Source organism: Lynx rufus, unplaced genomic scaffold, assembly GCF_022079265.1.
Source record: "Lynx rufus isolate CCGP_SWC_20201006 ecotype Redwood Valley unplaced genomic scaffold, mLynRuf1.p SCAF_8, whole genome shotgun sequence".
Taxonomy (NCBI): domain Eukaryota; kingdom Metazoa; phylum Chordata; class Mammalia; order Carnivora; family Felidae; genus Lynx; species Lynx rufus.
Window position 1 is genome coordinate 49,916,910 of NW_025814896.1, and position 16,058 is coordinate 49,932,967.

The 16,058-nt window shown below is 48.7% G+C and overlaps 1 protein-coding gene across 1 annotated transcript; it reads right to left on the reverse strand.

Annotated features, from left to right (window-relative positions):
• Positions 1 to 202: 202 nt before the first annotated feature.
• Positions 203 to 5,589, reverse strand: VSX1 (visual system homeobox 1). The gene is made up of 5 exons (XM_047067662.1): positions 5,166 to 5,589; positions 3,312 to 3,390; positions 2,747 to 2,870; positions 1,914 to 2,094; positions 203 to 489 (listed from the first exon to the last, which is right to left on the reverse strand). The coding sequence occupies exons 1-5, from the start codon at positions 5,587 to 5,589 to the stop codon at positions 203 to 205; spliced, it is 1,095 nt and encodes a 364-aa protein (XP_046923618.1).
• Between the last annotated feature and the right edge of the window lie 10,469 nt (positions 5,590 to 16,058).

The following is a 16,058-nucleotide window of genomic DNA, read 5'->3' on the forward strand; positions in this document are numbered from 1 at the left end:
GGAATGGTTTCCATTCTAGGGTGAAATGGGCTTTCCCTAAGGTATCCATTTGTCTTCTTAAAGCAAGTGGCATTACATTTTATCCTGACACTGGAAGAAGAAAATCCAGCTGAGAGTCCTTGTCTTAGACAACTGTTATCTTGTGGAAAATGCCATAAGGGATGAACTTGCCAGCCTTTGAGGGTAGGGCCTGTGGGCCTCATCAGGCTCCCACCTTCCCTGGCTGGAGCCCCTCCAGCCCTGAGGAGTCTGAGCATCCTCTAGCATTGGTGCCCTGGTGTACTTTCTTGGTCTCCTCCCGGGCAGAGCTGGAGAGATCAATGGCCATATCTTCCAAGCCATTCTCAGGGCTGGCTTCATCTGAGCTTCTCTGGGATCCTGTCTGCCTTGGACTAGAACCTTCCTGGAGCTGGTCTGAGTCCCAGAGTCCTGTCAGCTTTTCTTCACTTCCTGGTTTCCTTATCATCCCTGTGGACTTTTTATGCATCCCTTGCAAAAAAGAAGAGAAAAAATAAAAATAGGTATCTCCAAATTCAGCAATTTTGTAAATTCTTCCTTGTCTAGCTTCTCTAAATCCCATTAGAAATGTCCTCATCATAAGGGCACCTGGGTGGCTCAGTTGGTTAAGCATCCAACTTCTGCTCAGGTCATGATCTCACAGTTTGTGGGCTGGAGCCCTATGTGGGGGTCTGTGCTGACAGCTCAGAGCCTGGAGCTTGCTTCGGATTCTGTGTGTCCCCCTCTCTCTGCCCCTCCCATACTGATGCTCTGTCTCTCTCTGTCTCTCAATAATAATTAAACGTTAAAAAAAATGCCTTCATCAGCATCTGTCTCCAGGGCCTCTAGGGGAACCAGCTAGGCAACTACCCCCATTAAGGGTTAAATCTAATATCTGTCTGTGGGGTGCACCCAACAAAGGTGCCTTATTTGGATATCACAGTAATTGTTCAAATTTAATTGTTGCCAATATTTTAAAATCAGGAGATTTTACATCAAAAGCCAGATTTCCAGCTTCTCTGGAAGTAAGAGTATCTGGCAGCACTGAGCCCACTTTCTTACAAGGCCACAGATATGCAGATGCCAGTGAGCACCACTGCCCCACATCTGACCTGCTTGTGGAAGTTCAGAAGGGTGAACTTGGTTCCCTGCCCCAAATTCTGTCTCTTCAGTCTTTGAGGGCAAAGTCTGGACCATATTTACTATTGGTATCTCTAGTCTCAGCATAGTGTCTGGGGGTAGGGGCTAAAAAAAATGTTTGCTAAACAAAAAACCTCCTCCCCCTACCAGCCTAGAATTCCTCATACATACACCTAACTCTAATCTCCCACCCTGCCCTAGGTGCTATCTTGTGACTCATTCCTCTAAGGTGTGATCTCTGCCCATTGGTCTCTGGTAACAACAGAAAACACCAGAATGCCTAGCCTCAAAACTTGGACCTTACCAGTGTAGGCTGTTCTAGCACCAAAAGTCTAAGAGACAAAAAGCAGGTTGTTAGTGGCAGACTGCCAGGACCCAGACCCAGACCTCCTGGCTCTGATTTGTAGGTCGTTAATCACCTGCAGGTTTCACTGCTTAGCACTGCCCTCATTACTATTACCATGAGCTCTAAGTTGTATGATTTCCAAAAATTCTAACATTTTGGAATGTATTTCACATATTACATCATTCCACTCTTAAAACCAAGGCTTAATGTGACCTTTCCACACACTGTGTACACAGTTCCAATGCAAAATAAATCAATTGACCACAGTTCAAGCCTTTGAATTAATTAAAAATTGGATGTGATATTCTGGGCCCAAATCTGAGTAAATTTACATTGATTGGCTTTGCAAATGGCTGCCTTTTGTGGGAACCCCACTCCCTCCCCCAGTATCTCTGGGCCTCTTGCTGGCTGCAGGGCCCTTCTTCCTTACCCAGAAGCCATGGTGCACAGGAACCAACCAGGCCACCCTCGGTGGAGTTGAGGACAGAGTCTGGCAGCGGGATGCAGTGTCTCACCATGGCCCCATAGAGCCCATATTCCGCCATCACACTGCTGCCACCCCAGCGCTTCTCCCGCTTCCGCCACTTGGCCCTCCGGTTTTGGAACCAGACCTAATATGAGGCAGGACAGGAAGCAGAAGAGCATACAGGAGACACAGTAAAGAGGATGCTTCTAGTTTCCCCTGAGCAGGGAGTTCTAAAAGGGCCAACTATCCACTCAAGTCCCAGACCTTTGAGGAGCTGTACCTACTGCTCACTCAGAACTCAAAAGGACTCATCATTGTGGGGCTAATGTGCAGTTTCCACTGAGGCTTTCCAGAAAATGAGAAATGACAAAAATAAAATCAAAGTGTTCTTTCGCAGATTGTGTAAAGAAGTAGAGAGCAGGATATTTACATTGTTTTCTCTCAAGGAGTGATAGTCAAAGATTAGACAGACAGATAGATAGATAGATAGACAGATAATAGAGTTATAGATATATATAGCTATATATGTAGTTTTTAGTTGCAGCACACATTATTGTGTAATTTTAAAGAATTAATAAATAAAAGGAAAAAAAGACATGCAGATTACAGGAAATATCTTCTTGGAATAAAAATACAGAAAGTCTCTAGCATTGTGGTACCTGCAGCCAGTGAGCCTCAGTGTGTGTCAGTGGGAATGTGTTAGGCTGTCTACAGGTGGCTGTGGGTTGACCCACTGTGTGTGAGAAAAACATGTTCTCTGTGATGTCTCTGGGAAAGAGAAAAGGGACCCTAGACACCTGTATTCTGTCTTCAGGGAGCTCAGTTTTCATAGCCAGCATTTCCCGGGCATACACATCAGGGTAGTGGGCCTCGCTGAATGCCTTCTCCAGCTCTTCCAGTTGGTGGGCGGTGAAAACAGTCCTGTAGGGAAGCCCAAAGCACATATGTGGGAACACGTCCGCAGGAGGCTACCAGGCTTCCCAGACTTAGAAGACCCCATGCCTGCCTTTCCACACCCTAAAAGCCCTCCTCATGATAACTGGACATATCACCTCTGAATGATTAGCCCCTGGAAAGTCCAGAAGTTTCGTTCAAAAACAACAATAAAGTTCTTTGACATTTTTTTCTCCTCAATGAATTCTATCAACTCATTCTAAGAATATCTATTTTAAAGGTCCACAAATTTGTCTTTAAAATGCTACAAAGATTGTCCTGTAGCCTCCTATGAATAGCAGAATTATGTTCCCAAATGCCTACTATGTGCCAACCAGGAGGTCACTGGGCCTGCCATAATGCAGCATCATATATTCTCAGATACTGTGTCCTGAGGAAATAGCCAGGGAGGACAGCCTGGCTGTATACCTGTGTCGCCGCTTCTTTCTCTTGCCAAGGGTGGGGGACACCTTCAGGTCACTCCTGTCTTCAGATGGGCTGTCCTCATCTGTTAGCACCGGAGAAAAGAGAGGACTTTAAAGGTGAGCATATTACCTTTTATAAGAAAGAAAGAAAGAAAGAAAGAAAGAGAAAAAGAAAGAAAGAAAGAAAGAAAGAAAGAAAGAAAGAAAGAGGGAGGGAAGGAAGGAAGGAGGAGGAAGGAAGGAAGGAAGGAAGGAAGGAAGGAAGGAAGGAAGGAAGGAAAACTTTTTAAAGGTAAGCACATTTTTCACTTTCTTCTCTGGATTTTAATATGAGGTTTGAAGTTATTATTCTGCTGGAGAATGTGAGTATTTAACAATATTCGCTAGCATTTTTAGCACTCACTATATTCCAGTCACTGTGCTTAGCATTGTCCATGCATTATCACAGTTATTCTTCAAAAAAGAACTCCAAGATAGCTACTAGTATTATTCTATTTTTACAGATGAGGAAACTGAAGTGCAGAGAGATTAAGTAACTTGCCCAAGATCACACAGGTAGTACATGGTGAAGTTGGGAGTCAAACCCCAGACTGCGTGAAGCTACTTGGCCATTAATGACACTCTCTATTCCCACTTAGCTCCCAAATTCATCCACTTCTTTCTGCCTCCAACTCCTCATCTTAACCAATAAACCAACATTTCTCTAAGTGGGGCGGCTAAGGTCTGACATCAAAACCTTTGTCATACGTGCACTCCCTGCTCTCCTGTACCAATTCCAAATCTCTGGAAGCAGATCCAGGAAACTCACTCTTGACAAGATCTAGTGGTATTTTGCCTTTCATTTTCTCACAGAAAGAATTCATCCTATGAAGGTGGTTTTTGCATTTTTAATGAAACCACTAATAGAAGGCGTCATTTTATCTTACACAGAGACTTGTGAAGTGTTGTTTTTTTTTTAAACTGAGTGAAAGCTTGCTTGTCTGCTAAATTGGCATGCTTACTTTTATTATATTATTACTTTTAGTTTCAGTGGAGAGACTCAACGTACTTTTTTGCCTTATCTGCCTACTAGATGCTTAGCTCTAGGTTTTACTACATAGTTTCTCTCAGTCTGAGTTTTCTTGTATAATTCTCCATTTTATTCCCCCCACACCCCAAACCTCTCAATTTCTTGGCCTTTGCTCTTTATAGACATTCATTGCCTTCTCTTTCCCCGTAATGCACCTCAACTTCTTTGAGGAAATAGCTGGACTTGGAACAAAATGTTGAGCATAGCTGCAATGAAATTGGCAAGGTTGCTTCCTTTCTCACGTGTGCGGGAGGACGGAAGGCAAGGCAAGGAAAAAAGCGCGGTACCTAGGCTCCTATTTCAGCACCCAGGGAGGCGGACAGTTCTAGGCCTCCAGGCCCTGCTCTCTTCACTCTTTGAATCCAGCAAACCTTTGAGCCCCCGCGGGGTAGTGGGTTCTGTGCTGGTGATGAACAAGCACGCCCTGGTCTCCCCGACCTATGCCGTTCGCAGAGACCGAGGCTCAGGCGGGGGCTAGGGAAAAACCCTCAGAGACTGCTGCTTAGTCGCCAAGACCCCCGGGGTAGGTCCGGAACGGAGTGGTGGCAGTATCTGCTGTGCTGCGGGACCAGGTCCCGGAGAAGAGGCAGGGACTTAGGGAAAGACAAGGGGAAGGGAGCGAGACTGCTAGAATACGCCTCCCCCGACGGGGCCGCGCTCTGGGGTCCCGAGTTCCCTTAGATCCGGGATGCTGGGAGTAGGGGCTCAATGAGACGATGGTGAGTTACCCCTGTACGGCCCCAAGCCTGAGGAAACAGGGGCAAGACCCCGATGCGTTGGCCTGATTACCGGACGTCGAGACGCTCTCGCTGCTCTTCTGGCTGCCGAGAGGGGGCGGCGGGCGACCAGGGGCTTGCGGGGCAGCGGGTTCAGGCGCCCCGGGTGGCAGGAACGGCACGTCGGCCATGAGCAGGCAAGGCGCCCGAGGGGCCGCGGGGGGCTGTGCGCCGAAGCCGCATAGAAGGCCGAGCCCCAATGGGAGGGCCCCGCGCGCCATGCAGGAGCCCGCGAGACCCGAACCCGTACAGGGTGCGGCCACGGAGGACTCGCAGCCAGATCCTGGCCCGGGGCCGGCAGGCGCGGGCACCTCAGCTTCCAGGCCCAGAAGATCCGTAATGGCGAACCCGCGGGGGCGCAAGCCGCTGGGGGAGCTGCCTGGCACCAGCACCCTGCTCCTGGAGCGCCCGTCGCAAAGTACGTCCCGGCATGTCATGGCTCCTCAGTCGGTGAGGCTTGACTTTCTCTGGGTCACGTTTGCGGAGAGCGCACAGCTCGGAGGATGCTTTATACTCCCTGACAGCCCGTCGGGCGCGGAAGGCCGGGAGGGCTCCAATCAGTGGGGCGCGGTCGCGTCATCGCCCAGGACCCTGCGAGATGGGGACGCCACCAGTTTCCCTCCCCTCGGTCGCCGCCCTCCCAGCTGCAGTCCCCTCAATTACCTCCTTCTCTCTCTTCTCCAGCTGTCCCCCTGCCCAGTCCCCACCCGACAGCCCCCTCCCCCGTTCTCCGTGAAAGGAAAGTAGGGAGGGCACGACCCTGCTATCTGCTGGTTCCTCTAAAAAGCTGCAGTTTCCAGGCCCCGGAGTGGTCTTCCTTTCCTTCCAGATTCTCTAGGTGGAGATCCCCCTCACAGCTACCTCGAAGGCTCCCTCCCAAGACACAGTTGCTCATTAAGACCTAGGGCCTCATTCCTAGCCACACTACCACCAGTATGACACTCACCAGCCCTCCAACTCCACCGCCAGAGCCAAGACCTTCCACGAAAACCTCTGAAGGGAGAGGAGTGGAAAACATTTATTTAATCCACGCCCACTCCACCTCCAGCCAAATTCACCCCCAGAGCCCTAATGGCTGAGCTGCAGCGGGCCGCAAAACTCACAAGAGCTGAGAGAAGGGGGAGTAGGGAGAAACAGATATAGAGTGGACTAAGGAACGGTGCCGGTTTAGCAAACAAAAATACTGCAGATCCAGTGAAATTTGAATTTCAGATATACAATGAACTTTTTTTTTTTTTAGTATGAGTATGTATCAGTATTTTATCTGACAGTTCTAAATTGGGTGTGTAGGGGGGGCGTAAATTGGAACATAGGACCTGTCTACTGGGACACACCCCTCTTCACGGAGGCAAACAAATTACTGTCAGATTTTACAATTATTCAAAGAAAGATTTTCCTGTGAAACTCCCTGGCTTGTTGAAGTTGGCGCCAAAGCACGTGAGTAAATCACTCCTGGCTCACAAGTGAAATTTGTGAAAATTTGAGTCCACTCAACCCGAATCGCTCGAAACCCTGAGCCCACCCTTCCCAAACATAGAACCATGGACACAGAATCTTCTCAGTCCCACCTCCTAAGGGCCCAGCGGTCTGAGGTCGCCCAGCGAGCAGGCGGCAACTCTCTGAGACCACCCGTACGCGGCGTTGTCTCCCTGCGCGCGCCAGAGAGGACCCCGAGTCAGGGAAAGTGGGTTTCCCGCTCCCTGCGCCTTCGAGTGGGGCCACTGTTAAACATGCAGATTAAACGAGGGGTTTCAGATAAAGATAATTACAAGAGGCTGCGCATTAGCTTTCCATTATTAAAGGAAGACCCAAATCTCCCCCTCGCAAGCTGTTCCTGGGATTAGCAAAACAATAACTTTCCTCTGAGATAATTGTCATTTGAATCGTTCAGGGGCGGGGGCGGCTTTAGACGCCAGCGTCGTTTTCGGCTCCGCCAGGAATTTTCCCCAAATTTATCTCTGGGTTTAAAGTAGGGTATTGGTGGTAAAGGACCAAACCAAAGTGCTCTAGCTCTTCGCCCTGCAGAATAGTCGTTTTGTAATTCAGAATTTGGGGCCGCAGTTTAGGAAGACACCTAACGATTCACACATTTTGCAGACCAACTCCTGGGCCGACAGGCTGAACCACTGGCCCTAGGGTGGCCCAACCCGGGTCACTCGTAAGGGGAGGGTCTAAGAGGCGGCTCCCCTGCTAGCCCGGATGCTCTCGCAGCTCTAGCAGTTTGGAGTGCCGACAGCTTCCCCTCGCCTCCACTAGGGTCTTGAAGTCTCCCTCCCCTCCCCTCTGCAGAAGAGGCAGGTGATCACCGAGAGGACAGACCTCAAGTGGATGGCTAGGAATCCCAAAGTACCAAAAGGTAGGGCGGGAGGAGCCCAACTTCGGCCACCCCACACGGTGGGGTGAGCCAAGAGCACACCGGTTAAACCCATTCTGAAGGATCTTACAAAACCTCTTTTGCAGATGAAAACTACTGAGGCTTATTAACCCGGTCACACCGGTCACAGAGAAACCGGGAAAGCGAAGCTGAAAGAGAGAAAGCCGAGAGAAGGAGCCGGAATCAGAGCTCTAAGGGAACCTTGCAATTCCTGTACAGGAGCATCCCTACGGCCTCCTCCTGCTCCACCTGCAGGAAGGGGTCCGCCAGACCAGGTTGGAGAGACCGCTGAACCCCGGGTGTCTTCCTTTTTGAATCGTGGCGGCGACTGGAACGCAGCGCCTGAGGGCACTCTCATGGTCTCCTCCCCAGTGAGAAGTGCCTCCCCTTCTCTCTCGCAGCGCTAATCCAGGTCCACACTCCCATCCCCAGCAGCCTGCGGCGGAAGGTCGCCTACCGCGCAGGACTCTGCGGGATCTGCTCAGAGGCCCGGCGCCCAAGGATGGGAACGCAGCCACCGGAGCAGGACCTAGCGCCTGGCTCCACGACCGCCACGGTGTGGGGAGCGCTTCCAGTCGTTTAGGAGACTGGGAAAGGAGAGTGCGAGTTGGTCCCCGAGCCTACCCACACTCCGCGAGTCCCCTTGCGCCCCTTGCAGTTAGAGAGTCTATGGGCGGGAGCAAGAATTTGGGGAACTTCTACCCTGAAAGGGTGAAGGGTAGGTTCCTCCCAGCCCCCTCTCTTCACAAACAAATCTGCAGCCAGAGGCAGAGCCCTCTGGAGCCTCTCTGCCCTGGGTCACTCTCGGAGTCGTTTTAGAACCCTAAATCTGTTAAGGGGTCCGGATCTGTCTTCCTCAACTGGGATTATCCGGGATTTAACTAATCAGTAAAGGTTCCTCTGCTCATTATTTTCCAAGGAATGTTTCCATCTCCTCTCTGGGGCTAACCAGGAATGTGCGCTCCGTTTCCCCTGGTCTCCCACGGATCCCGGCTCTTCTCAGCAGACCAGGTGTGAGTGGCTCAACAGAGATGCCTCCTCAGCTTTTCCGAGACGGCCCTGGCCAGGCTGGCAGCATTAGAGATACAATCGGAGTAGGATAGACACGGGTGAATAAAATGTATTGCCATGTGAGTGCACAAACAAGCCCATTCATTCATTCCTCTTCTGATTTACTTCCTGCCTCTCTGGCTGCTCCTTCTTTCATATCGCCCCTCAAAGGCTGTGTAGACACTGCTCTGCCCTGTCCACCATCTCATGCCCTGACCATTCTGCCTACAGGCAGCCCAGCCTCCAGTGCCAACCCGACCACGTCTTTGCCTGGGGTCTTTGTCTGGTCTCCAGAGGCCACTTTGCCTCCTAGCCAGAGGTGCCAAGGCTTAACAGGCCCTGAGAAGCCCTGGACCACCAGCCCCAGGCCTAGGGTAGAATAACTCACACTTGCATTCTATTCTGCTTCCCAGAGGTCCCCAAAAGGGTGTGCCCCAGTTACTTGCTAATTATTACATTTCAATTTGCTTTCTTCCTAGGTGCTGTAGGTGCCCCACCCAGACTCCCATTCTTGGGCTCTGACACCTCCCTTCAGCTGCCTTGACTGTAGGCTGCTAACAGCTCACCATTGCCCCTAATGAGAATTGCCCTCTGCTGACAAAAGCCCTTAACCTAGACCCTTCTATCCCCACATCCACAATGTCTGACTGACATATTAGACTGATACAAGGCTACCGCTTGCCTGCAGAGGGACAACTCTGCAGAGCCCTTTTTGCTCCAAACTTCTTTCTGCTCATAGATCAGGCCAAGGCTCAGCTGGACCTACGAGCACACCCTTGCCTAATTCCTCCCTCTTTTCTGACCTCCCTCACCCCTGAGACCTCTTCAAACCCTTCCCCAATAAAGCTCATACATCCTACTCTCTGTTCAGCTCTACTTCTAGGGACCTGTTCCCACCTTGCTTCCCCACTCCCCTACTGGTGTTGTCCCAAAGCATCTCCCAGATAAATGACTTATGCTGGCGTGCTTGACTCAGAGCCTGCCTCTAGGAAAACCCAGACTCACACATTGTATTTCTCAAGCTCCCTTGGGCATTCTTCTCTCTCCCCATGTGAGATCCCATGATTCAGTCATCATCTGCTTGCCAAGAACTGCCAAATCTGTCTCCAGCCTGGGTACATGCTCCTTCATGCACATCTATGGCCTTCTGGACCTCTGTCCCAGTCTCACAGAAGCACCAAAGCACAGCCCACCAGTGCTGAATGCAACATCTGCACCCTCCAGTGTACATCTCCCCAAGACTTCTTCACCTTCACCCCACAGGCCCAAACAGCACGCTGCCCACAGGTCTACCTTCAGTTCCCAAAAGTAACATAAATAATGACAAGGGCTAATACCTCTTAGGTTCTTACTATGGGCAGCTACTATTGCATATGCTTATCAAAGGATCATGTTTCATCCTGACCACAGCTCTAAGGGTGGATGCTATTATTGTCCTATATCTTTCAGGTAAAGAAGCAAAGATTTAGGGGGACAAATAATCACATAAGTTACCCACATTCACCCTGCTGCCAAGTGGCAGAGCCAGGATTTAAACCAAACAACTGTGAGACTAATGCCTGGTTCTGTTCCACTAGCTAGCCTGCATCTGTCTTCAAGTTCTCCTCCCTGCCCATCACCACACTGTGGGTCAGGAGAAGTTTGCACTTTCTGAAGGGAAATGTATTTGTCAGTCTAGGGCTACTCAGTATCCAAACAAGTCTTGAGGTGCCCACAAAGATGGCACCTCAAGGTGGGGTAGATGCTTTCTCTTCCCACTCTCTGGCAGTTCAGTTACCTGGGACCTCCCCCCAAAGACTGAGGAAGAGGTGGTGATTTTTGTACAATGGCAGCATTGAGTGTCCAACAGCTACTCTGCATATCATTGTCACTGTCCTTTGGCACAATTTGGCCTTGTTCACAGATGTCTGGCTGCCAATCCCTGCCCTTTTTCTCCAGGCTTCCATCAATTGGAGTGGGAGAGGGAGAAGGTGCCATTTAGTAAACTTTTTTGCTGCATAAATTAGCTGGATGTGGTTTCTGAGATCTGAATCCAAGAACCCTGTCTTAGGCATTGGGCCTCTCCTCTGGTATCTCCCCTACCTTCCTTATACCCCTTTCCATATATCTCCCCTACTGATCTTTATTCCTCAGCCGCAGTGATCCCTCTAAAGCGCAACCTTGTTGCTCAGGACCTCAAATTCCCCAACAGCGAAGATCCCACTGCCAATGCCCCTAATTCCACTGACTGAAGAAGAGATTCCATCACATGCAGGACTCATCAATGAATTAGTGGACTATAGGGAGTTAGCAACCTAGTTTCTTATAAAACTGACCCAAAACTATGGGAAGTGCTGGGATCAGGAACTACCTATCCTTCATCACCCCCATGAGGCCCCCAACTTCTGAGGTCCCTTCCTTGGCTGAATGTTCTGCAGACTATTTCAGCATAACAAATTGTCCTAAAATTTAGCTGCTTCAAATGAAACATTTTATTGTGGTCATGGTTTTGTGGATCAGATATTTTGGGAGAGTTTGACTGCACAGATCTGGCTTGGAGCCTGTCATGTTATTGCTATGTGGGGCTGCAGTCTTCTGGGGAGGCTAGTGTCCAAGGTGGCTCACTCACTCAGCCCAAGGCTGATGGGGCCATGGCCTCTCCAGCATGGTTGAGTTAGGGGAGTTGGGAGCCTCCCAAGAGAACCAGACAGAGTTGCATGGCCTTTGCTGACATTGCCTCAAAAGTCACAGAGTAGCACCTCCAGCACTCTCAACTAGCAGAGCCACATTATGACACTTTAGGGACCTTGGAACTTTTGCCATAATGGCCCCCTCCTCCATAAAAAATATTCAAATTTTATTTTACGACTGTGTTGGTATAAAAGTAAGTGTAATCCAGTCTGGATTCATTATTATTTGTTCATTATAATTATATTATTTCTGATTTTAAAATAAATTAAAATATATTCATGGGACCTAAAGTATAAGCCATTGGGCACCATACCTGCTGTGTCTAATCAATAAATTGTCTCTGTTGTGATTTGAGCAGGCACAGGTCCAGCCAGAGTCAAGGATAGAACATAGACCCTACCTCTCCATAGCAGAAGTACATGTTTTAATTTTTTTTAACATTTATTTATTTTTGAGAGACAGAGTGTGAGCAGGTGAGGGGCAGAGAGAGAGGGAGACACAGAATCTGAAGTAGACTCCAGGATCTCAGCTGCTAGCACAGAGCCAACCCGGGGCTGCAACTCACAAACTGCGAGATCATGACCTGAGCTGAAGGCAGACACTCATCCGACTGAGCCACCCAGGTGCCCCAGAAGCACATGTTTTAAGACCTCCACACTGCAGTTGAAAGGCAGGTGCTGAACAGTAGTCACCCAGCCATAGAAGGCCAGTGCAAAGGGCTCCTTACCTTAAGTCCTTCCCAGATTCCCCAGTGGAAAAAAATCTCTTCCACATTCTTGCAGTACTTGATGTTCCTTATGCATCTTGTCCTGCCCTTCAGTCTTTTCTGTCTTTATCCTTCCATTGTCTTCAGGTGCCCAGGACCAAGTCTTACTCACAATCATATTCCCAGAAAAATGTTCTTTATCACCCAAAACAATGCATTTTTTCATGTGGCTTCTGGATTTATCTTCTCACTCTAGACCAGTGGTTCTCAAAGTGTGGTCCCTGGGCCAGCAGAATCAGTTATCACCTGGGAACTGGCTAGAAAGACAAACTCTGGACCCCACCCACCTACTAAATCTAAACTCAGGGTGGGACCCAGTAATCTCTCCAGGGGACTCCGCTGCCTGTTCAAGTTTGAGAAACAGGGTCTTCTAGCAATGCTTCATGAACCTTGTGTTCTTCTTTGTTTAACAAATATGGTCTGAGCACACAAACTCCCAGTTATTCCCAATGCTCTGAGGAGCTCACAGCAGACAGATGTGAGCTAAAAGGACCTGTAAATCAAGGGCATAAAAAAAATGAGGAGAGAAACTTTTATTTTAAAATGTTGTATGTCAAAAAATATATTAATAATAAAACTAATATCCCCCAGTAGTGGAGCACTGGCTGTGTGCCATGTGCTGTGCAAGTGCTTTATATGTATCAATTTAATACTTGCAACAACTGTAATGAGATAAGTCTTATTATTATCCCCATTTTGTGGATGAGAAAACCACGGCACAGAACTGTAACTTGCCTGGATGGAAGTGAAGTCAGGATCCAAACCCTGACTGTCAGCCTTGAAGCAGCAAAGTCATGATGGGGAAAATGACAATGTTCCTCACACTTGTCTGTTGTTTGGCATTGGATTTGGCCTGATTTCTATATGCTTGGGTCCTGTAAAGGACTTAATCTGGCACATCTCTAACTGCTGTCAGTCGATGGTACAGTGGGCTTGAGGCAGATTTCTGTGAGAGACTCACATACCCATCATTGGTCTTTTCTCCTTAGGTTCTGAGATAATAGGGAAATCCCAGGTAGGAATGTAGGTAACACTTTGGTCCCAAGGAATATATTTTCCTTCCTCCTTCTGGGACCCTGTATCTGTCTCTCTCCTCCTTCTTCTTCCTTCTCCCCTCCTGCTCAGCGCCTCCTTCAATATAGGTCATCAAAAGGACTCATGGCCATGAATCATGATTGCCATCTGTGAGTCAACTGAACCCCAGGGCAGAGAGAAGGTGTGCATTGCCTCACCAAATGGGAGGAAGAGACACCAACAGGTATGTTGCTTGGGCATGGAATGGAGTGAGGGGGTAATGGCACAGGTCATGTCAACCAAAAGGTCATGGGAAGGGGACACTAAGGGCAGACAGGAGCTGTTGATGAGTTTCATTTCCAGTGTTAAACATGCATTAGGTCATCTACTGGTGGAGACAACTATCTGGCAGCAAATGATAATGAGTTTGTAACCAATTTGTAGAAGAGGTGAATATGTGATCACCATCCAGGTCCATACCTAGGCACTGAGGCTCTGGGTGAAGGTAAGAACAGTTCCACCAGGGAGGGGTGACTACAGGTTCCTCCAGCTCAAGGAGCACCCCCCAAGGACACAGACACCTCCCATTTGAAGGAGGTCCTTGTTCCTGCCAAACACTTTTCTCTGTCAGCTCTCTCAGAAATACCTGCCACATTTGTAATTATTCATTTGCCTAGAGGATTATTGTGCTTTGCCTATCCCCCTTACAAGATGGTATAGCTGGCACTGTCTGAGGACTGTCCACCAGCCCCCTAGGTCACCTGCAGCATCTGTGAACAGTTCCCAAACACACCAACAGCTTCCTCCACAGCACCTTCAATGCTGCCTAAAGACATTCTCAGGCCCCAGGAATGCAGTGGCCAGGTCTGGTGTCTGGGGAGGCAATGGCCTCAGCAGCAACCTTCTGAGCATGACTGGGAGTTGGTGGGTAATACCAAAGCATCCTTGCCAATTGGGGCAAAGAGACTGCGGGCATTCTACACAGTCATTCCAAAGACCCCATCAGGATTGAGCCCCAGCAAACACCACTCATTACCACAGACTTCCTCCACTTCTCCCTTACCAGAGCTGCCTTGTTTCACTTTCCAGGTGAACTATTTTACCCCAGTCCCTGTCTCAGGGTCTTTGGGGTGGGGGGAAGGGACTGAAACCTTAACAGTGGATAAGCTCCACAAAAGCAGGGCTAAGCCAGCATGGCAGCACTGTGTGTTCAGTGTCCAGCACATGGTTGGCACAGAATGAGTGCTTTTGGAAGGTTTGCTGAGTGAAAGAATCCAAGGGTATGACACATATAGACCACATGCCTGTTGCCAAAACTTCAGTTCCTCCCCATTTACTCAGCACTCTTTCTCAAGAGTTCCCACACCAGGGGCGCCTGGGTGGCGCAGTCGGTTAAGCGTCCGACTTCAGCCAGGTCACGATCTCGTGGTCTGTGAGTTCGAGCCCCGCGTCGGGCTCTGGGCTGATGGCTCGGAGCCTGGAGCCTGTTTCTGATTCTGTGTCTCCCTCTCTCTCTGCCCCTCCCCCGTTCATGCTCTGTCTCTCTCTGTCTCAAAAATAAATAAACGTTGAAAAAAAAAATTTAAAAAATAAAAAAAAAAGAGTTCCCACACCAGAAGCTCAAGGCCTGGTCCACAAAGATGAGCTGAGAGCACATCTCCTCCATAGCAACCCTGGCACTCAGGGCAGAAAGGAGACCAACATTGGAACTCACAACCCAACCCTGGGACTAGTCATCCTGCCTAGTACTTCTTTTCACAGAGCTGTTGTGTTCACTGCTGCCAACCAAGGTTTTGAAATGCATGGCACCAAGCAGCCACTCTGAAACTGTATTTTCATTTGTGCTGGGTTTTTGCCTGTGAGGCTAAAGGAGGTGGCATTAGAGGCTGGAGTGGGTATGGGACTTGTGGTGGCCCAGGCCTTCGGCAGGATGGGGCTGGAACAAGCCATCTGTGCTCCATCAGCCTGGGCAAGGACTGCAGCGTGTCTATCTGGTGATTGAATCTTACTTGTTCTACCTCACTACCCCCAAACATGCTAACTAACCAGACATCTTCAAGTTGACTAAAGAAATCCTCATTAAAGAGGAGAGGAGGAAGCAGAAAAGAAGGTATGACAGTGAAGCCTCCCGCCACCCGCCCCCCCACCACAGGCTGCCATACGCTTTAAATCAGCCCTTCCTGAACACAACAAAGATGCCTCTATTCAAAGGGCAGCTCCCCAGAGAGAGAGGAAGTGGCAAACACTGAGATATTTCATTCTTTACGGGGCTATTACAGGCGAGGCTTTCACCCACCAAAAGGGGAAGGTATTTAGAAGTGATTTGTGTTCTTGGTTCTCTCACACTTGGAGGGACTTTCATTGCATACTCCTCACATGCTGGGAGGTCACTGGTGATTCCCCAGCCTGGGGTCACCTTTGTTTCATTTGTTCTGGAAATTATCAGATTTTATCCTTTTTAATATGGTCCTTCCTCCATTCCTTCTAGGCTGTCCCTTTTGAGTTCCAGTTATTCTTTGGTCAGACTTTCTTATTCTCTCCTCCATGACTCTTAAGCCTCTGTTTCATATTTTTGTTTTGCTACAGCTTTAACTTGATATTCCCTAATTTCTCTTAAATTGTGCCTAATCTGCTAAAGTAGTCTATTGTGCTTTAAGTTCAGTGGCTATATTTTTCATTACTGTCTGATTTAAACTCACTCATTTTAGAATCTGCCTCAAACAGTATTTGAGCACTTAAAGGTTAAATTCTGTTATTTGTTGTTTCTGCTGACTCCTGCTCAGAGTAGTTTTGTTTTGATTTTTGTTTTTTATTAAGACTTTTTTTTAGAGCAGTTTTAAATTCACAGAAAAATTGAGCATAGGTACACAGATTTCCCATATACCTCCTACCCACACACATGCACACCCTCCCCAACTATTAACATCCCCCACCAGATTGTACATTTGTTACATTTGATGAAGCTACATCAACACATCATTATCACCCAAAGTCCATAGGTTACATTTGGTTCACTCTTTGTGTTGTACATT

Excerpts from the sequence above, each read along its gene's own strand:
- VSX1 (XM_047067662.1), bottom strand. The coding sequence starts at position 5,589 with ATGACATGCCGGGACGTACTTTGCGACGGGCGCTCCAGGAGCAGGGTG. Across the intron at positions 2,871-3,311 it reads AGAAAGAAGCGGCGACACAG|GACTGTTTTCACCGCCCACC; the intron begins GTATACAGCCAG and ends GCTTCCCTACAG. Across the intron at positions 2,095-2,746 it reads TCCCTGAAGACAGAATACAG|GTCTGGTTCCAAAACCGGAG; the intron begins GTGTCTAGGGTC and ends GCCTCATATTAG.